The sequence below is a fragment of the Euphorbia lathyris genome, chromosome 4 (genome assembly GCF_963576675.1).
Source record: "Euphorbia lathyris chromosome 4, ddEupLath1.1, whole genome shotgun sequence".
Taxonomy (NCBI): Eukaryota; Viridiplantae; Streptophyta; class Magnoliopsida; order Malpighiales; family Euphorbiaceae; genus Euphorbia; species Euphorbia lathyris.
The window spans coordinates 87,909,673-87,931,975 of NC_088913.1; the positions used below are offsets into that span (position 1 = coordinate 87,909,673).

Here is a 22,303-nt window from a genome sequence, read left to right on the forward strand (position 1 = left end):
TGACTTCTATTGTTTCTGTTTTTACACCATAATCCTCAAGCTGTTGCTTTATCCATAGGACTTGAGCCACACAGCTTCCAGCAGTAATGTACTCAGCTTCAGTTGTTGACAACGCCACTGATGATTGCTTCTTGCTGAACCAAGATACTAGACAGCTTCCAAGGAAGTGACACCCTCCTGAAGTACTCTTATGCTCTAGCTTATCTCGTCCATAGTCAGCATCAGTGTATCCAATGAGTGTAAAGTCATTTGTATTTGGATACCATAAACCTGCATTAACTGAGTTCTGCAAATATCTGAAAATTCTTTTTACAGCTATAAGGTGAGATTCCCTGGGGTCAGCTTGATATCTTGCGCAATAATATACTGAGTACTGAATGTCAGGTCTACTAGTAGTAAGATAAAGTAGAGAGCCAATCATACCTCGATATAATTTACTATCTACTGACTTACCTTTCTCGTCAGAACAAAGGACAGTGTCAGTACCCATTGGGGTAAATATGGGCTTGCATTCTTCCATATCGAATTTCTTTAACATTTCTTTGGCGTACTTAGACTGACTAATGAAGATGCCATTCTTCCCTTGCTTGATTTGAAGTCTAAGGAAGAAGTTGAGTTCGCCCATCATAGACATCTCGAACTCAGTTTGCATCTGTTTACTAAATTCTTTGCACATAGATTCATCAGTAGCACCAAAAATTATATCATCTACGTAAATTTGTGCCAACAGGGTATTTTTACCCTTCTTCTTAATGAACAAGGTTGTGTCAGCTTTACCTCTGACATAGTTCCTAATCAGCAGGAAATTGGTCAACCTCTCATACCAAGCACGAGGTGCTTGTTTCAGGCCGTACAAGGCCTTCTCGATTTTATAAACGTGGTTTGGAAGTTTTGGATCTTCAACCCCAGGAGGCTGACTAACATATACCTCTTCGTTTATAAATCCATTAAGAAAAGCACTTTTGACATCCATTTCATATAGCTTGAAATTCATGAAACTAACATATGCACATAATATACGTATAGCCTCTAACCTAGCTACGGGTGCAAAGGTTTCACCATAGTCAATGCCCTCTTGCTGACTATAGCCTTGGGCTACAAGTCGGGCTTTGTTCCTAACTACATTGCCTTGCTCATCTAGTTTATTTCTAAAGACCCACTTAGTTCCTATGGTCTTTTGATTCCTAGGTTTTGGTACTAAATCCCATACCTCGTTTCTTTTGAACTGATCAAGCTCCTCTTGTATAGCATTGATCTAATGTTCGTCGTGCTCAGCTTCTGAGAAGTTCTTCGGTTCATGTACTGAGACGAATGCAACATTGCTGAGATATTTTCTAAGTTGATCTCTCGTCATCAGCTTGTTTTCAGCAGCATCAAGAATGGACTTCTCCGAATGTCCTCTTGGAATTTTGATTTCTTTGGGCAATGTTGAGTTGTCTGGAATAGGTGATTCTACAACATCTACAGGAGTAGATTGGTCAGTAAAGGTAATTTCGGGTTCGTGTTTACCTTTGGTCAGCCCTTGTGGTGACGACTCAGCAGCTCCATTTTGGTCAGCGGAAGCTGAGCTTGGGTCATTTTCGGCAGACTGAGTTGTCTTTCCTGCAGGGTCAGTTTCATCAAACTCAATATGTACAGACTCTTCTACAACCTGAGTTCGCTTATTGTACACCCTATATGCTTTACTGTTAGTTGAGTACCCGAGAAAGATCGCTTCGTCAGCTTTAGCATCGAATTTAGCAAGGTTTTCTTTTGTATTGAGTATAAAGCATTTACACCCAAAGGCACAAAAGTAGCTGACGCGCCTTAGCGGCGTTCGGTACCGCTGAGGCCGACTAAGGGATAAGTGTACCCCGTCGTTATCAAGTAATAAATCTGGAAAGTCCAGGTATCGAATCCACAGGATTTATTTACTACAAGTATCGAGCTACTTGGTCTCAGGTGTTATCTAGGCTGTGTGGGTTTTGAGTTGGTTTTGTTTAAGTTAATCTACTCCTAGTTGAATTATGCTACTCCTGGCTAAGTTATCTAATTCTAATTACGTTATTCTACTCCTAATTAAGTTATTCTACTCCTAATTAAGTTAAACTACTCCTAGGTGATCTTTCACTAATGCAATTACCCGAAGGAACATGGTATGAACGATAATAATGAAGATAGATTATTAGGTCAACAGATTAAAAACCTAATCTAAGTCACTTGTATTCAAGGCGATTAACCCTACTTACCCTCCTGAAGTCTCTAGTGCGTGATTCCCTTGTAAGGCCGAAACTAGGTCTAAGGCTCAGCAATTTGGGCTTAATCAACTAAGAGGTCGTCAATCTCCTAGGCTCTGACTAGGTCAGATTCAGCTCATAATATGTGCCTACTAGGTTTTGGGGCTTTTGAATGAGTTAAACCAATTGAATAAAGGGTAAGACAAAGATTAAACAAATAATCATAGAACAAAATAAGAGCTAAGATATTATTAAAGGCGAAGAATATTGTCACGGGATACAATTAGCCTAGGATTCATAGACTGTATCAAAGAGTACAAACAAGGAAAGATAAAAGGAGATACGAAAATCCCTTTTAGGGAACCTGTCTACTCTGCAGCCGGCTTCCTAGGTCTTAAGGACGGACCTTGAATATTCCTCGGTGAGCGGAGCTTCGAAGGTGCTTCAATGGAGGTTGAAGGAGATGGAGGAGGTGGAGAGGTATCTTCAAGGGTGAAGGCTAAGGTAAATTACAATAATGAAAGATATCTAATTTACAATTGGAAAATCTTATTTATAGACGCGGTTCGGGCCCTCTTTTTGACCTAATTCGTGTCCTTTTGCAGGTGGGAAGACGTGGGGCCGATCGGGACTTCGTGGGGCCGGGAATCAGTCTTTTGACTGATTCTCGCAGGTCAGCTCGCCGAGCTGGGCGAGCCAACTCATCGCGAGCTGGCCCCTAGCTCGCCCGAGCAGGCCCCTGAGGGTCAGCTCGGCGAGCTGGCCTCCAGGGGCCAGCTCTCCTGGGCAGCTCGCCGAGCAGCGCCTGGGCTGCTCGCCGATACCTAATTCGTCGAGCGACTACCGGGGGTCCCCGAGACGCGACTTTCACCCGAACTCGTTCCTGCTTTAGCATGCACATGCACGAAAACTCCAAATAACATTAGTTCCGAGGCTAAATTGACCCGCCAATCGCTCATTTGGAGTAGACACTCCGTTTGGTGCGACTTTTGGCGGATCAATTAGCTATAAAAGATAATGGAATTTTAACATCCATGCTATTTTGGCCATATTTGCCTAAAATAACCAGAAAACGAGCCTAAACAACGAAAAGTAAATAAAACATTTCCAATTTCTAACTAACTCACACAAAAGCATATAAATGCGAGAATTGCTCGCTTATTCATGAAATAACGCTAAAAACCGTCCTAAAACCGTACCCAAAGATAGGGGTTTTTGACCCCTATCAAACCTCGTCGCACTTAAAACTTTACTTGTCCCCAAGTAAACTAAAAAACTAAACCCGCAATCACAAGCAAGCTAGAAAACCTCCTGGTTTGACTAGGTGCTTGACACAATTTCGAGCATCTGTAATTACATGCATTCGGAAATACAAAGTAAAGACACGATATCCAAAAGTCGCATTTCAATTATCACAGGTCATATGTTTAAGACAAAGGACACATGTTCAATTAAACGAGCTTAATGGGATAGCTAAATAAAACACCTCACCATAGGTAATTCACTCAATTCACACAATTTTGGTGGCTAAAGTGTTTACTCTCGGTTTATGTTCTTGCTTAAGATTACGTTGATTTTGCACGTTCATCCGAGTTCCTCTACTATACTATATGACTCCGATAATATCAAAAACAGCCTCGAATTGGGGTTGTAATGTGGTTAGAGGGTTAAAGGTACAACAAGGGTTAGGAGTTCTAGCGCTAGAAAAACAAAGTTTAAAATGGCTTTAGCAAATTCTGAAGTGATTGAGCTTTTTATTCACATATTTTTTTTTTCTGAGACGTTCTAATTTTAAGAACTGGGAGATAGAGTTCTCCCCCTTTTTTTCTGTTCGTCTCTTTTCTTTTCCTTTTCTATTTTTTTTTTCTTTTCTTTTTCTTTTGGATAGTAATGCTCATTCACTTCTTAGCTTTTTGGTTTGCTACTATGATGCCATAAACAAAGATAAAGTGCTAGAAGAAAACAAAGACTCAATGTGAGCTTTGCAAAAACTTGGGTTAAGTAACAAACCAAGTGATGGTTTGCAAAAATTGGGTTAGAATGAAAGAAAAACTATAAGCTACCAAATACAGGCTCAAAGGGGCTTCCTAGAGTAGATGAAAAAGAAAAAGAAGGTAAAGAAAAGGTTAATTCTAATGAGGTTGATTCATCGTTTATCATCTCAAATCATTGCATGTAGGTTCAACTCAGTATTAGGTGCAAAATCTGTAATCTTTCCACAAGTCAAAGCATTCACACAAAAATGTCAAGAAAAAGAGCTTTTTGATGTTCGCTCTTGGGCTCAAATTCAACTCACAGTTCTTGGGTTTCAATTTTGTGCTTACTAGTTCTCCCCAAACTCAAGTTTAATATCACATGCCTTCAATTCTTAAGTTATCTACCTAAGTAATGATTTTAGCATTTCTTCAAAAGTAGGGTCTAACTGCAAACTTTAGCTCATGCATTTACAGATACAAGGATTGTGTCCTACACCTAAACTAGTTGTCACACAATCTTAGATTCGGTTCTCAGCCCTCAAGGACAAATAACGAAGTTTAGATTCGAAGGAGGTTCACGGTTTTAGGTCCTAAACATGCAAAAACATAAATAAAACCCGAAAGCGTTTAAACTAAACTAGACACGACGCCACAAAAATTTAAAAATTATACAAATTTTTGTAAGTTTGTCTACCCCTCCTCCTCACACTTAAAATATGCAATAAGTTCCAACATTGCATCTAAAACCATCAAGCGCATGTGTAAAAAGTTAGGGTGGAGAAGACAACTTACTGATTTTATCGCAATCGCCAAAAACTTGATGATTTGCGGTGCCAAATTTTTTTTTTTCCAAGCTCCGTTCGGGAAGAAATCCCAAACTGGGCGGCAGTGCCAGCGCGCCCGAGCTGGGGTGCCCATCGGGCTGGGCGGCAGTGCCCAGCTCGCCGAGCTGGGCCGCCCGGGGTAAAATTACGCCCTTTTTTTTTAACCCGAGCACTGAAAATAAAGACGTAAAAGAACTAAACCAACCTAAAAGTATATCTATAAAATTTATTAAAAAGTAAAAACCTGAAAAGTTGTATTCAAACTTGGGTTGCCTCCCAAGAAGCGCTACTTTTATAGTCGGTTAGCTCGACATAGAGTTCCTTCCTAAGTATAAGCTTCTATCCGCGTTAGGAACTCGAATTCCTTAACAAATAATCCGTACCTACAAAACGGATTAGGAGCCTCAAATGAGTTAAATAAAAACAAGAGGCCAAATTTAAACAGATTATGAAAACGTTTGGTTTGCTCCCTTTTGGATTCTCTTGGTAGGTCGAAGAGAATGAAAACTTCTGAACAAGGAGTAAATCCAAACTTTTCTAACTTTTGAGGAAAAGGTAGTTGATATACACAAGCTTCGATTTCATCATTTATTTCTATCACATGATTTAGGATTTTAGGTTTTGAACCGGGGTTGCTTACCGTTTCCGGTTCCTCACTTACCTTGAGTGATGCATGTGACAGTGGGCTTGGTTCTACCTTTTTGTCGTTCCTCAAGGAGATGGCTTGAGCTGATTCCCTTTGTGGGATTTCTATGTTTTCCTTTATGCCTGGGAGAGCATCTCGGGATTGCTCTTGCATCTCATGGTTTATTTGAGCCAATTGGCTGCTCAAGTCCTTGCAAACCTCCTCGTTGATTGTAAGTCGGGCTGATATTCCTTTCAAAAGGGACAGCACCTCATCTCGTGAGCTAGAGGGTTGTGGAGGAACTTGGCTTGCTTGTTCATAAGGAAACATTCCCAATTCGTTTTCCCTGTGCTCATTAACAAACCTATTTGGAGGCCTCAACATGTTAGGGTTCCCGTAGGACAGATTTGAGTGTTGAGGTCTCCTCCAATCACTACCATAAAAGCTGTAAGAATTGGGGTTAGAATTATACCTTTGGTGATTACCCACAAAACTTACACTTTCATTGGTGTTGAGGCTCAGTTTCGCCATCAAGATATCCATTTTCTTATTTAAATCGGCCATAGAGGGATTGGGAGCCTCATTCTCCAGGGCATGAATGTATTGTCTTGATGGGATAGTAAACTTTTGAGCTTGCCACTCGACTCTTTCTTGTCGATTCATTGATCGGAGAATGCTGAGAAAAAGTGAAGTTCTAGCACAAAAGTTGATAAGTAAAAGTATATAGTTATGAACAAATAAAAAAGATATGAACAAGTATAAAATTTATAAAGAATTATATATAACAGGTATAAACGATATAAACAAAGGATATTCACAAAGGAATGCCTAAACTAACAAATCGACCTTTGGTTCGATATTGCAGAAGAAATAAATCCCCGGCAACGGCGCCAAAAACTTGATTATTGGCGGTTGTCGGGTATTTATAGAATTAATCTACTTTCCCCGGCAACGGCGCTAAAAACTTGATTATTGGCGGTTGTCGGGTATTTATAGAATTAATCTACTTTCCCCGGCAATGGCGCCAAAAACTTGACGCGCCTCAGCGGCGTTCGGTTCCGTTGAGGCCGACTAAGGGATAAGTGTACCCCGTCGTTATCAAGTAATAAATCTGGAAAGTCCAGGTATCGAATCCACAGGATTTATTTACTACAAGTATCGAGCTACTTGGTCTCAGGTGTTATCTAGGCTGTGTGGGTTTTGAGTTGGTTTTGTTTAAGTTAATCTACTCCTAGTTGAATTATGCTACTCCTTGCTAAGTTATCTAATTCTAATTACGTTATTCTACTCCTAATTAAGTTATTCTACTCCTAATTAAGTTAAACTACTCCTAGGTGATCTTTCACTAATGCAATTACCCGAAGGAACATGGTATGAACGATAATAATGAAGATAGATTATTAGGTCAATAGATTAAAAACCTAATCTAAGTCACTTGTATTCAAGGCGATTAACCCTACTTACCCTCCTGAAGTCTCTAGTGCGTGATTCCCTTGTAAGGCCGAAACTAGGTCTAAGGCTCAGCAATTTGGGCTTAATCAACTAAGAGGTCGTCAATCTCCTAGGCTCTGACTAGGTCAGATTCAGCTCACAATATGTGCCTACTAGGTTTTGGGGCTTTTGAATGAGTTAAACCAATTGAATAAAGCGTAAGACAAAGATTAAACAAATAATCATAGAACAAAATAAGAGCTAAGATATTATTAAAGGCGAAGAATATTGTCACGGGATACAATTAGCCTAGGATTCATAGACTGTATCAAAGAGTACAAACAAGGAAAGATAAAAGGAGATACGAAAATCCCTTTCAGGGAACCTGTCTACTCTGCAGCCGACTTCCTAGGTCTTAAGGACGGACCTTGAATATTCCTCGGTGAGCGGAGCTTCGAAGGTGCTTCAATGGAGGTTGAAGGAGATGGAGGAGGTGGAGAGGAATCTTCAAGGGTGAAGGCTAAGGTAAATTACAATAATGAAAGATATCTAATTTACAATTGGAAAATCTTATTTATAGACGCAGTTCGGGCCCTCTTTCTGACCTAATTCGTGTCATTTTGCAGGTGGGAAGACGTGGGGCCGATCGGGACTTCGTGGGGCCGGGAATCAGTCTTTTGACTGATTCCCGCAGGTCAGCTCGCCGAGCTGGGCGAGCCAGCTCGTCGCGAGCTGGCCCCCAGCTCGCCCGAGCAGGCCCCTGAGGGCCAGCTCGGTGAGCTGGAATAGCCAACTCGGCGAGCTGGCCTCTAGGGGCCAGCTCGCCCGAGCAGCGCGCCGAGCAGCGCCTGGGCAGCGCGCCGAGCAGCGCCTGGGCTGCTCGCCGAGCAGCGCTTGGGCTGCTCGCGGATGCCTAATTCACCGAGCGACTGCCGGGGGTCCCCGAGACGCGACTTTCACCCGAACTCGTTCATGCTTTAGCCTGCACATGCACGAAAACTCCAAATAACATTAGTTCCGAGGCTAAATTGACCCGCCAATCACTCATTTTGAGTAGACACTCCGTTTGGTGCGACTTTTGGCGGATCAATTAGTTATAAAAGATAATGGAATTTTAACATACATGCTATTTTGGCCATATTTGCCTAAAATAACCAGAAAACGAGCCTAAATAACGAAAAGTAAATAAAACATTTCCAATTTCTAACTAACTCACACAAAAGCATATAAATGCGAGAATTGCTCGCTTATTCATGAAATAACGCTAAAAACCGTCCTAAAACCGTACCCAAAGATAGGGTTTTTTGACCCCTATCAGTAGCCAATGTTGGGCTTTCGTCCTTTCCAAAGTTCATAGGGGGCTTTCTTAAGAATAGGTCTAACTAAAGCCCTATTAAGTATATAGCATGCTGTGTGGACAGCTTCACCCCAAAAATACTTTGGAAGCCTATTTTCGCTCAGCATTGTCCTAGCAATTTCAACTATTGTTCTGTTCTTCCTTTCGACAACCCCATTTTGTTGATGCGTTCTAGGTGCAGAAAAATTATGGTCAACGCCACTGACTTCACAGAATTCATCAAACTGTTGGTTTTTGAATTCTCCGCCATTGTCACTCCTTATATGAGCTACTCTTATGTGTTTGTCATTTTCAAGCTTTTTAATCAATGTTGTGAACATCTCAAACGTTTCATCCTTGCTACTCAGCAAGATGATCCAAGTATACTGAGAGAAATCGTCTATAATGACTAAGGAAAATTTCTTACCTCCCAAGCTGAGTGGCTGGACAGGTCCGAAAAGGTCCAAATGTAGTAATTCCAATGGTCGCTTGGTTGAGACAATGTTTTTACTTTGAAAAGACTTTTTCGTTTGTTTACCTTGCTGACAAGCATTACATAGTTGATCTTTTTCAAATTTAAGTTTGGGCAATCCCTCAACTAATTGCTTTCTTGCTAATTTGGCAAGGAGGTCCATGCTTACATGACCAAGTCTCCTATGCAATAGCCAGGAGTTATCTTCCTTTGACACTAAGCATATATTTTTAGAAAACTGTTTTTATAAACTCAACATGTACACATTGTCAACACGAGGGGCAGTTAAAATCAAATTGTTTGTTTTACCCTCGAGTATTTGACACTTAGTGGCATCAAATACAACCTTTCTACCGATGTCACACAGCTGAGCTACGCTCAATAGGTTATATTTGAGACCTTTAACTAGGGATATTGACTCAATAGTAGGGTTACCTCCGATCGTACCTGATCCAACTATCTTACCCTTTTTATTGTCTCCAAAGCTTACGTTACCACCTCGTTTAAGCTCAAGTGTGATGAACTGAGTTTCATCACCAGTCATATGCCTCGAGCATGCGCTGTCAATATACCAAAGCTTTGACTTCTCCACGCACCTCAGGCTTACCTGCATTTTGAATCATTCATCTTTAGGTACCCAATTCTTTTTGGGTCCTCGTTGGTTAGCATAAACAGGTGCAATATCAAGTTTTAATTTGTGATGACATATATTTCTGGTGTGGCCTTTTTTACCACAGAAGTCATAATGAGTTACCCTTTTAGGGTGACTTTGTCTTTGGTCAGCACCATTGTGCTGAGCATGCCAACATACCTTAGTGGTATGACCTTTCTTTCCGCAGAAGTCACATTGGACAGTCCGCTTATTATACCAACACACATCTGTTGTGTGTCCTCTTTTCCCACAACAATCACACTGAGTGAACTGTCTACGCTGACCAGTACCTGAGTACTCAGCGTGGGATTTATTTTTGGTTGAACCTTTTATTTGGTTCTGTAGGGTTGTGACATCCTTTCTCAGTTTCTTTGAATCTGATTGGACTTCGGAGACAAACTTGTGCATGATTTCCATGTTGTTATGCAGAGTTGAGTTGTCTTGGAGAAGATATCGAAGGTCACTGAGTTTGACCTCTTCAATCTCGTCACACCGCCTGCTGAGTGCCTTTATTTTCTTGTTACACTTTTTAGCCAGTGTATATAAATCACTCAGGGCGTTAACCATTTCATTTCTAAGCAAGTGTAGAGATGTTACCTCATTGGAATGTTCCTCTTGGTCAGAACCGTCAGAGAGGTCAGCTTGCTCAGATTGACTTTGGTCAGCAGCGTCGTCGGCCATGAAGCATATATTTGCTGTCTCACTTGCATCGGCTTCTGATGAGGTTGCCTCATCACTGTCACTCCATGTGGCCACCATTGCCTTTTTGCTTCCCTTCTTTTCTTTCTTTAAGTTAGGGCAGCTTGACTTAATATGCCCAGTTTGATGGCACTCAAAGCACGTGACAGGCTTGGAGCTGTCCTTTTTGTATTTGTCACTGGACTCAGCTTTGTACCTATCGCCTCTTTTGTATGGCCTCTTGCTGTTCTTATCATTCTTTCTGAACAGCTTCTTCATCTTTCTTGTGAACATGGCCATCTCCTCATCATCTGATGAGTCAGCTTCGGTTGAGTCAGCTTTCATGACAAGTGATTTCTGCTTTTTGTCCTCTGACTTTTATTTAGCTTCAAAAATTTTCATAAAGATCTCATGAGTCAGCAGAGATCCGATCAGCTCGTCATATTTGTACGTGGTCAAGTCCTGAGCTTCCTCCACAGCTGTCTTCTTAGCTTGCCAGCTCTTAGGGAGACTTCTTAGGATTTTCTTCACCCGCTCCTCTTCTGTGAAGTTCTTTCCAAGTCTCTTAAGCTCATTTATAATATTGGTGAACCTTGAGTTCATCTCCGAGATGTCTTCGTTTTCATTCATCTCGAACAGTTCATATAATCTCATATGTTGGTTCACTTTGGATTCCTTGACCTTGCTTGTGCCTTCATAGGTCACTTCGAGCTTCTTCCACATTTCCTGTGCTGACTCGCAACCTGAAATCTTATTGTATTCTGCAGCATCTAGCGCACAGTGAAGCATATTGATAGCCGAAGCATTGTTTTGTAATTTTTTAAGGTCATCTTCTGACCACTCAGTTTCACTCTTGACAACCTTTTCATTGTCAACAGTTTTATAAGGCACATATGGGCCTTGAACTATTGCAAGCCACACACTCATGTTTGTAGCTTGAATAAAGTTCTTCATCCTGTTTTTCCAAAATGTATAATTTGATCCGAAAAACAAGGGAGGCCGACTAATTGATAATCACTCAGGGAGTATCTGTGTTGTTTGATTTCCTGGAAGGAAACGAGTGCTGTTCTCAGCCATTTATCGGGATCAGCTCAAGATAGTTATATCTTTGAGTAGTGAGCTAACTGCTCTGATACCACTTGTTGGTCCCGTGTGATTAGTTCCAAGGGGGGGGGGGTTAGGAACTAATGTAACTTTTTCGCTAAATAATGCTGACTTAATTGATTCTTTAAGTTACTTAACTTAGTTTAGGTCAGCACGGCCGAGAAATGTAAGACAGCTTTAGTCAGATGCTGACTAGAACTGTTTTACTTGTGAGTTGGGAATTAACACTTGAGGCCAGCTTCCAACTCAGCACCAAGATTACTCAGTGTCAGCTTTTACAATTTATATCCTGAGCAATTTAATCAGACAACACATATATAGATATATTGAAAGAGAGTTAGAAATTACTCAGCACGACTTATCCTGGTTCGGCCTCTCCGTTAACGTCCAGTCCCCAGAGTCCCTCTGGGCTTTTTCAATCCAATACTGAGCTCTTTAAGGTAGAGCACAAACCGTTTACAAGGCAGTTGAATATGCAAGAGTACCTTCCTCTATTCGTCTACTCAACTCCTACTAAGTGCTATAGCCGAACACCTAGATTTCTCTACCATTGAGTACTTAAAACCGAGTACTCAGCACCACTCTCTCAATTTTACAATTGATACAAACTTGTTCTTTCTAGATGAAGAACACTTTAGATGATTACAAAATCAATCTAGCTTTTACACAGAAATGGAAGTTTGGCCTAAGATCTTTTTTCTTGTTTGAATGTGCTTTGTATCTTTTCTCTTTTTCTCTTGTATTTTTCTTGGCAAAAATCGGCTTAGGATCCAAGCATGAACTTGTCCTTTTATAGTTGAAATCTGAAGACACAATCATTTGAATCCGAAATTATCCGTTGGATTCAAACGGCTCTTTCTTGCGACATTGGTCTGGTCAACTTCTGATTTGCAGGCCAATCCTGTCGTCTGAATTTCGCAGGCGTCAGGTTTGTCTTCTTCCCGTAGGTGTGTCTTCTAGTGCCAGTTCGTCTTTTAGCTAACGGACAGTTGACCCATGCATCTCGAAATTGACTCTATGCGTAATTCCAAGGTTTCTATTATTGGTGCAGACAGTTGTCGGATCTTGTCTCCTAGCAAACGGATCATTCATGCTGTCCTGACGAACACTCAGCTTGACTTTATTGACGTTGCTTTTGTTCTTCATTTCTGAGTTACTCTTACTCAGCTTCCGTGGTCAGCTTCGTCTGCAAGCTTTAGTTTAGAGAAGGACTTGCGTTTCACTCAGCTTCTTTGGTCAGCTTCATCTTTAAATATTTGTTCTGAAGCTTGCTTTTCTTCTGTTCCGCTGAGTTGCACTCCACTCAGCCTATGCTGAGTTCTCATGCTGACTTCGTCATGTCTTACTTTTTGATTCTGTTTTCATATATACTTGTACTCACCATTGAACAAACATATTAGTACAATTAAATCAAAGCACTTAAATTTAATTGCCTCTTAATCATGGATTAACTTAAATAATTTTGTCAAATCAAAATCATGTGGAAAGGTGTTTCAACAGATAGCACCGTGCTCAAGTTCAGGCAACAACAAACCCCTAACACCATCTATAAACCATTCCTGATCAAGATATGTCAAGAAATTAGGGAGCAGATGGACTGGCAGAATTTCCTTCCACACCTTCGAACTCTTCTCACAATCTCTAAGCACATGGCAGATAGTTTCTGCCTGGGTTCTGCATCTGCTACAAGTATCTGCCTCCACTAAATGGCGTCTTTTCCTTTCCACATTCGTAAGCAACCTGTCTTTTGCTCCAAGCCACAAGAAGCTCCTTATGCGATAGGGAACTTTCAAGGCCCAAATGTTCTTCCAGGCGACTGAAGGGCCAGGATCCAAATTGAGATAGAAAGCCTCGTTAGCAGATTTGCAAGAATAAGCCCCGTTGTTTGTAAGGGACCAACAGTGAATATCCCCATCCTCCTCTTTATTACTAACTTTAACTCCTTGAATTCTCAGGAGAGTTTCCAGATTAAGGAAGGCCTTAAATCTCGACCAAATCCAATCCCTTTCTGAGTCAACCACATCAGAAATACACCAATTTTGAAAAACCAGAGGCGGAGGAGAACTACAAATCTCTATCAAAGGTTTATTCCCCAACCAGGTGTCCTTCCAAAAGCTAATAGACATGCCATTTCCCATCGACCAACCAATCCCCGAGCAGAACTCAGAGAACACGGCATTAACCCCTTTCCAAAGGAAGGAACAATTAAGCACTCTCTCTTTAGGGCCTCCAAAAACCCTATCCTTTCTGTATTTGCCACACAAAAGCCGAACCCAAAGGGCAGACGGGGATTGCCACATTCTCCACAGAAGCTTCATTAACAGGACTTTATTATTGTCCCTGGCTTGTCTAATCTCTAAACCTCCGATATTCTTAGGTTGGCAAACTTCCTTCCACGGAACCAGATGAACTTTCCTCCCCTCTTCAGAGTTCCCCCACAGAAATCGACGATTGATTTTGTCAAGGCCATTAAGAACTGGCTCCGGCAGCTTACAAGCTTGCATTAAGTGATTGGGCGCCGCACAGTTCACCGATTGGATCAAAGAAAGGCGGCCAGCAAGGGAGAGGGTATTCGCTTTCCAATTCGCACATTTACTATTGGTTTTATCGAAGATCTCTTTAAAGGAAGCTTTCGAAACTCTATCACTATGGAGAGGAACCCCCAGATAGTTGCCAAAAGCCTTTGTGAGAGGGATACCAGAGATCTCACTCAACTTCTTGCAGACCCTTTGGTCCATATTATTAGAGCATAACATCCTAGATTTTTGGATGTTAAGCTTTTGACCAGAAGCAGAACAAAAATTATTCAGTATATTCATAATCACACCAATTTGCTCCTCATTCCCTTCAACAAAGATCATTACATCATCAGCAAAAAACAAATGAGTGATCGGGGGGCAGAATTTATTAATGGACATAGGATGAAGCCTCCCAGCGCTCACAGCATCTTGGATAAGATGAGTTAGCCTCTCCATAGCAATAACAAATAAGAACGGGCTCATAGGGTCCCCTTGACGGATACCCCGGGAAGGAGTAAACTCCTCAGACAAATCTCCATTAATCACAACTTGGAAGACCGAGGAAGAGATACAAGCCTCAATTAAATTCCTCCAACTATCTGGTATCCCAGCTTTCTCCAAGCTATCAATAAGAAATCTCCAATTAATCCGATCATAGGCTTTTTCAAGATCCAGTTTCAGGGCCACAATACCACGCTTCCCCTTTTTGACCTTCATTGAATGGACCATCTCTTGAGCGATAACAATATTGTCCATCATCTATCTCCTAGGAACAAAACTACCTTGATTCTGGCTAATGATCTCAGGAAAAATACACCGAAGTCTATTAGCCACAATTTTGGTAACTACCTTATAAATCACATTGCAAAGACTAATCGGTCTCATCTGTAAGAAAGAGGAAGGCTTCTCAACTTTAGGAATCAGGACCAGAAGAGTTTTGTTCACAAGCCTAATATCCTCAGTCCCTTCAAAAGCCCCTTTAATAAAACTGAACATTCTCTCCTTCACAGTTTCCCAATGCCTATGGTAAAAGCCAATCGGGAGCCCATCAACCCCAGGAGCTTTAGTAGCACCAATGCTAAAAACAGCCTGGCCAATCTCATTCTGATCAATAGGGTGAAAAGCTTCAGAAACCTTATCCTCAGAAACCGAAGGAAATGTAGACCTAGCAAGAGCTCTCTCCAAATCCACCAGGTCTTCTTTGAATAAGTCTTTATAAAACTTGAGAGCCAGGAGACGGATTTCTTCATCTTCATAAACCCAATTGCCATTAGGATCTTTGATAGCCTCAATCCGATTCCTCTGTCTCCTGATAACAGTAGAAAGATGGAAATACCTAGTGTTACGATCACCATCTTTTTATATATGCATATATATTTTATTTATAAAATAAAAAATATATTAGTTTAAAGTTAAAAATTTTATTTTTAATTGCAAAATTTGATTTTATTATTAAAAAAATTAAAAATTAATTTATAGGGGCTAAATTTTAATTTTAATTTTAATTTATAAAATTTAGGTAGTTAATCAAATTATTCCGGCCGTAACATATTAACCCAAATTCTTGGGTTTAAAGTATTATTTCACCTCTCGACTTATAAAAACTATGCATTTGCTCCCCTAGCTTATTATTTTACAAACATTGACCTTCCGACCTATATCAATCAACCACATTTAATTTCTAAACTTAATATTTGGTGTCTGAAGTATAGCAATCAACCATATTTGTTCAAAATTTAGACAAAAGTTATCGCATTGTAAGGAGATCCGTTAAATCACACATTTTATTATTAATTGGGTGAAGAAGAATTGATATTCTCCAAAACAGATAAACAAAGTGATTTTCAAATATAAAATATTAGTATATGAAATTAATGCAACTAAGTAAATTGGCGAAATAGTATACCTGTAATTATGCTGCGATCATAGTTGTGATAATCAGATTGGATCGGTCGGTTCAATCGGGTTCGACCGGAACCAGTCACATTTCTGGTTCAGAAGTTGTTAAATAACCATACCATAGAAGGCCAGAACCATCTAACTCGGTTGGTTGAACCGCGACCCGTCTGAATCAGTCGCGGTTAACCGGACTGGTCGGGTTGCATCTTACAATATAGATATATAATCATTATAAAAAAAGTAAATATTTGGAATATTTAATAATTTTTTCATATTTCTATAAATACTATAATTATTTTATCATTTCAATACTCATAATGTTTGATTAATATTTAAATATTTTATAAAATAAAAATTTAAAAATCTAATAAATTATATAATAACTATATAAATATAATATTTATATGTTATGTTAATAATAATAGTAATTATTTAGTTTTAAAAAAATATGTATTATATATTTTTTATTCTTTATATATATGAATTTTTTTATTACATTTTTAATTCATTATTGGATTTATAAATTTGATATTTTTAATTTTATTTATATAATTTTTTAACATTTTTATAAGTTGAAATGTGGATAAAATATTTTTTTTCACATTATTTTTTTTAACCTCGGTTGAACCCCGATTAAACCTCTAAACCCTGACCCTTTATCTTTTCCGGTTCTTTGACCGGTCCGATTTTGATAACCATGGTTACGATTCACAAAATAGAATATAAATATCTAACAAATCTCTTTATATACATACTAATTCCGTATAAATTATACCAAAATTTATTGATTCTATAATCAGGAGGGTAGTGTAACAAACATTTCTTTTAGGTGAGGCTAAATAGTGTTTTAAGCTCAAAACTCTTCACATGGAGAAGAAGTATATGAATATGACCTGAAATCATCATCTACTAATTTTTCGATACAAAATTTTGTACAGTATTCCGGTAGCAATACACCCAACCAATAAAAACCGTTTTGCATATTGAGATGATCGGTGTAAAGAAAAAAAATGTATACATTCGTAGATATTACTTCCGGAGTATCCTAAAATTTTGCGATGGTACACTTTGCGGAGTGTAACCCATCTCTCGCATAAGAGGTAAAAGCTTATCGTTAAGCAAACCATAAATTTCCTGAATTTGAGGATGAGATCTATCCCCAACAAGAAAAACATGGTTCTTCCCTTTTACTTCTACTTGACTAAAACCAGGTTCTTTCTTAACATTCCTTTCCTTCATCTTCTTCCTCACTTTAGCAAATTCATTCCAATTCCCACATGACGCATACACATTCGCCAACAGAACGTAACTCCCCGAATTCGTCGGTTCTCGCTCGATCAACTCCTTACCAATCTCATTTGCTACTCTATCATCTCTATGCAATCTGCAAGCTCCCAATAATGCCCCGAGAACAGCGCCATCGCGCTCGTGTGGAGGCATTCGTGACACCACTTTCATCGCCTTGTTCACTTGCCCTGCTCGGCCTAGAATGTCGACGAGGCATGAGTAGTGTTCAGCTCTTGGCTCTAAACCATAGGCAGACCTCATCGAATCAAAAAAGTTTTCGCCTTTCTTGACAAGGCCTGCGTGACTGCAAGCTGTTAAGATTCCTACGAATGTAATCTCATCCGGGTTGGCTCCAGAACGTAGCATCCGTGCGAATACTTGCAATGCATGATAAGCACATCCGTGATTTGAGTACGCTAATATCATTGCGGTCCATGACACTGTGTCCTTCGCCTCAAGCTGATCAAAAACATATCTAGCTGATTGAACATCCCCACATTTTGAATACATAGTTACCATAGAGTTCACGAGCGACGTATCGTGATCAAAATCAAACCCAAGACGGATAGCTAGGCTATGAGTTTGCTCGAGCTCGACTATACTCTCACAAGCAGTCAATATGGTAGTTATAGTAGTCTCATTAGGCTTCAAACCCGAACGAAACATAAGGATCATGTGCTTTAACGCATCACGTTCCAACCCATTTCTCGAATATCCATCGATCATCGCGTTCCAACTCACCAAATTCTTCTCCGGGATCAAATTGAAAAGCTCACTAGCTTCAACCATGGAGCCTTGATCAGCGTAAGCAGAGATCATCGCGTTCCACGCAGCTATATCCTTTTTCGGTGGCATCCGATCAAAATACATCCTCGCTTGTGTAACCATCCCATTCTGTGCTAAACCAGTGACCATTGTTGTCCATGAAACTGCATTTCTATGAGGCATTGAATTAAACAAATCCACAGCTTCATTCAACCTATTCCCCTTCATACAACCCGAAATCATAATGTTCCACGAATACAAATTCCGTTGGGGCATTCGCGAAAAAACCCTAAATGCTTCATCAATTTGATCATTATCAATGTAAGATTTCACCATCACAGTCCAAGCAATGATGTTTTTCTCCGGCATCCGATGGAAAAATTCACCGGCGTTATCAATCCGACCATTTTGAGCACAGCCTGAAACCACAGTAGTCCATGAAACCACATTCTTCTCCGGCATTTGATTGAAAATCCGAAGAGCTTCATCAACATCCCCAATTTTAAAATATCCTGAAACCAAACTAGTCCAAGAGAACACATTTCTCTTTGACATTTTATCAAACACTTCACGAGCTTTATCAATCTTACCAGCCTTAACATACCCACTAACCATTGCAGATTCAGCAATGACATTACTTTCTGGAATTTCCCCAAAGAGTCTCTCAGCTTGAGGAAGATCATTGTTTTTCAAATAAACAGTGATCATTGAAGCATAAGAAACGATGTCTCGTTGAGGCATTTCATCGAACACCTTCCTTGCTTCATTTAGTTTCCCTTGACGGCCTAAATTACTTATCCTTATGTTGCATTCGTATGTATCCGGAAATGTTAGGCGCAGCTTCGAATTGCCGGCGATAGAAAGAGGAATACGGCCGGTGGAATTTGTCGGATTCCGTTTCGCTAAAGAAGAAAAGGTGTTCAAGTGGCCATGGCGGAAAAATTCGTTGCGGAGCTTCAATACTCGATGACAGAAACGAAAGCAAGAGATCATGATGATGATGATGAAAATAATGGCGGCCCAAATCCATTATTCAATCATTAACAACAATTATAAGAACAATTATCAAAAGGAATAATTGTTAACACAGACAGCCGAAGGTTTCAAACATGAAGGCTGAATTTGTTTTGTCTCTTCAAAAATATTTCTCTTATTTTTTAATTCTAAAATTTAAATTTTATTGTAACGTTTTAGGATGAGGTGCAAAAATACCCTTTACGTTTATATCTATGAGCAATTTTACTACTAATGTTTGGTGCAATTTTATCCTTAACGTTGGTAACCAAGAGCAATTTTATCCCTAACGTTTACAAGTTGGATCGATTGGAGAAATTATTCATCAAATTGTCTTCTCGATCATGAATCTTATCATCTACACTTCACATGTTGCACATTTTTTCACTCGTTAGTAGCAGATCACAAACATATAATTAAACGTGGAAATTTAAAAAAAATAAAAAATATATTGTATTTTGTGCGACTTGGACAAAAAAAAACCAAACATTTCACCAAATTTAAAAATATTAATCTCCAATTCTATTATTAAATCACAAAAAATATTTAGAGTCAATTTACGTGCAATTGGTGCAAAATAAGGAACAAAATAACTGTGTTTTATAATATTGTCTGAAATTGACCCAACTTGGCAACGTTAGAGTAAAATTGCTCTTAGATGTCAACTTTAGAAGTAAAATTGCACTATTTTAGACGTTACGAGTTAAATTGCTCCTACCTAAAAGATTTTGAGAATATAAAACCTGTTGAAACAAGAGTTGTACAATCACAGAGGGATAGGGATTAAGAAATCCTATCAACCCACAATTGCAACTCTAACCGTCCCTCGCAAACTGAGGATGAGGGCAAAGTTTTAGACGATCTCGGAGAATGTAAAATGCACACTTAATAAAGGCTTGGTTAGAATATCAGGAACATGATCCTCACTTGGAATCAATCGTACTACTAGAAAACCAATGTATACTTGTTCTTAAACAAAGTGATAATCAAGTTCAATATGCTTACTACGACGAGTATGAAAAGCTAGATTAAATGTATACTTGAACAGGGCGTGGTCTTGGAAACCAAAACTCACGGAGAAGAGGTTGAATATAGAGCAGCTCAGTTGTAGCATTAGGAATCGCTTTGTATTCATTTTTAGTGGATGAGCGAGCAATTTTGGTTTGTTTATAAGTATGCCATGAGATCAAACTTTTTCCAAGATAAATGTAGAAGGCTCTAGTGGATCGACGATCATTAGGGCAGCCACTGAGTTGCTATCAGAATAACAATGCATCGTAGTGATGAGTGATGTAGAAAAGATTAGTTTAAGTTTCCAGGAGGCTTAAATATAACGCGGGGTGGGTTGATACATTTCCAGTGCTTATTTGTATGACACTGGAAAAATTAACATAAAAGACTATGCAGGTTGAGTTAATGTGAGGTATTGAAGCACCCGATAATGTTGCGATACTCATCACATGATTTGAGCTGAGTGACAAGCTCTCGAGAAAGATTTGGAGTGATTGCCATTTGTGACGAGAAAGGCTCGCAATCAAACATATTTACACTCAAAAATATCGTCAACATACTTTGCTTGAGATAGGTGAAAACCTTTACTCAATCTCAATGCCCAAAAGTAGGATGTATGCCCTAGATTTCGAATGGGGAATTTTTTTTCATTATCCACTATAATAGACTGAATTAAGCCTGGATTGGTCCCCGTAATCAACAAGCGATCCACATAGATAAAATGAAAGTTTTAGCAAAATCTGTGACTTGTATGAAAAGAGAGTTATTAGCATAAGACATGACAAATTCAAGGCTATTGGGAAATAGTTTTAGTCTGATGAATCACTCACGATGAACCTATTTTAAAGCATATAATGATGTTTGGAGGAGGCACACACATGATATTGAAAATACATATTTAAACCTGTCTGATTTATTTCTGGATTGTAATTTTTCTGACCTGCACTATTTTTTTTTATATGAATGTTTTTTTTACTAAAAAAAATGTAGACAAAAGATATAATTAAGTCTCTGAACTTTACTAGTTTTAAAAATTAAGCCTCTCATTAATTATTTTTCCACATTGAGCATTTGATCATTGATTCAGTTATGGATTCGATCCTAATTTAAACTTTCCGTCGAGTTTGGGCGACACTTATCGTTAGGACGATTCGGCCTATTGTCATGGACAAATAAAAATAGGAGTTTATTGACTAAGATAGATAGAAAGTAAAAAGTAAAATGAAATTACAGAAACCAATTTCGAGTATGTTCCTCCAATCTTGATCTTCTTTTCTTCCATTTTGCGATTTTCGGCATTAGAATCGTCAAATCGATCTTCTCCCTTAATACCAAAATCTATTTCTAGCAGGTTTTTCCAAGTTTGATTTCCAATTTGAAAGAACACAGTGGAAATCAATCAATTTTTGTAATTTCTTTTTACTTTTTACTTTCTCTCCCCTAGTCAAGAAAGTTATTTTTTATTTGTACACATAGAAGTGAAAATGTCTAGGCCAACATGCCGAATCCCTCAAAGACTCGTGTTGCCCAAACTCGGCGAAAAAGCTAAATAATAGTCATATCCATAACAATGATCAAGGCCTCAATATTATTTAATAATTGATCATTGATCTTTAAAGATTTAAATCTCATGGGTTTAATTATGTTTTTTTTTTTTGTTAAAAATGTATTTATCATTATTTAGTGGCATAATACCATTTAGCTCCTCAAACTAAGACTTTAAAGTTAATTAGCACTTCAAACTATAAAAATCATTAATCAAATTTCCGAACTAACAAAAAAAAAATCTCCAGAACAGTCCAATTCTAAAAAAAAATCATCTATCGATGACTCATCGATTCGAACAGTTTTAAAATCTTCTCTAAATCAATTTTGAATCAAGACACTGTTTATATCAAATAGTGACATCTTCTCATTTTAGGATAGAATAGATATTTAATTTAAGGGTAATTAATTTATTAGTCCCTATATTTTGACAAAACAGATTGTTTAGTTTCTGTATTTTCAAAAACACATGGTAAGGTCCCTAACCTTTTTCTCAGTAAACTGTTTAGTCCTTACGTCTGTTTGTTAGATTTTTTACCGTTTATGAATTCGAAAATGACTAAATTACCCTTTACTATTTACCTTCAAACTTCATAAGAGGAAATCCAATTTAGAAAAGGAAGCTATTTGTATGGAGAACAAGAAAATAAAGACCCAATGCTTAAGAATTTGAACGATTAACAAGAAAATCAAGAAGAACAATTGATATGCATTAGAATTTAAAGGAAAGGAAAATAAAGGAAAAGAAGAACGCAAATCCAAATTGACTAACAGAATCTTCATGAGAGTCTAACGGCAGGGACTAAACAGTTTACCGAGAAAAACGTTAGGGACTAAACAGTTCACCGAGAAAAACGTTAAGGACTTTACCGTGTGTTTTTGAAAATACAAAGACTAAACAGTATGTTTTGTCAAAATATAGGGACTAATAAATTAATTACCTTAATTT

The 22,303-nt window shown here is 38.7% G+C and overlaps 1 protein-coding gene across 1 annotated transcript; it reads right to left on the reverse strand.

The window, feature by feature from the left end:
• Window positions 1-16,613: 16,613 nt before the first annotated feature.
• Window positions 16,614-18,910, reverse strand: LOC136225594 (pentatricopeptide repeat-containing protein At1g09410, mitochondrial-like). Its single transcript, XM_066013674.1, has one exon. The coding sequence runs from the start codon at window positions 18,775-18,777 to the stop codon at window positions 16,762-16,764; it is 2,016 nt and encodes a 671-aa protein (XP_065869746.1). The 5' UTR covers window positions 18,778-18,910; the 3' UTR covers window positions 16,614-16,761.
• Window positions 18,911-22,303: the final 3,393 nt, after the last annotated feature.

What these genes read in the sequence shown, in the direction of transcription:
- LOC136225594 (XM_066013674.1), bottom strand. Translation starts at nt 18,777, where the DNA reads ATGATCTCTTGCTTTCGTTTCTGTCATCGAGTATTGAAGCTCCGCAAC.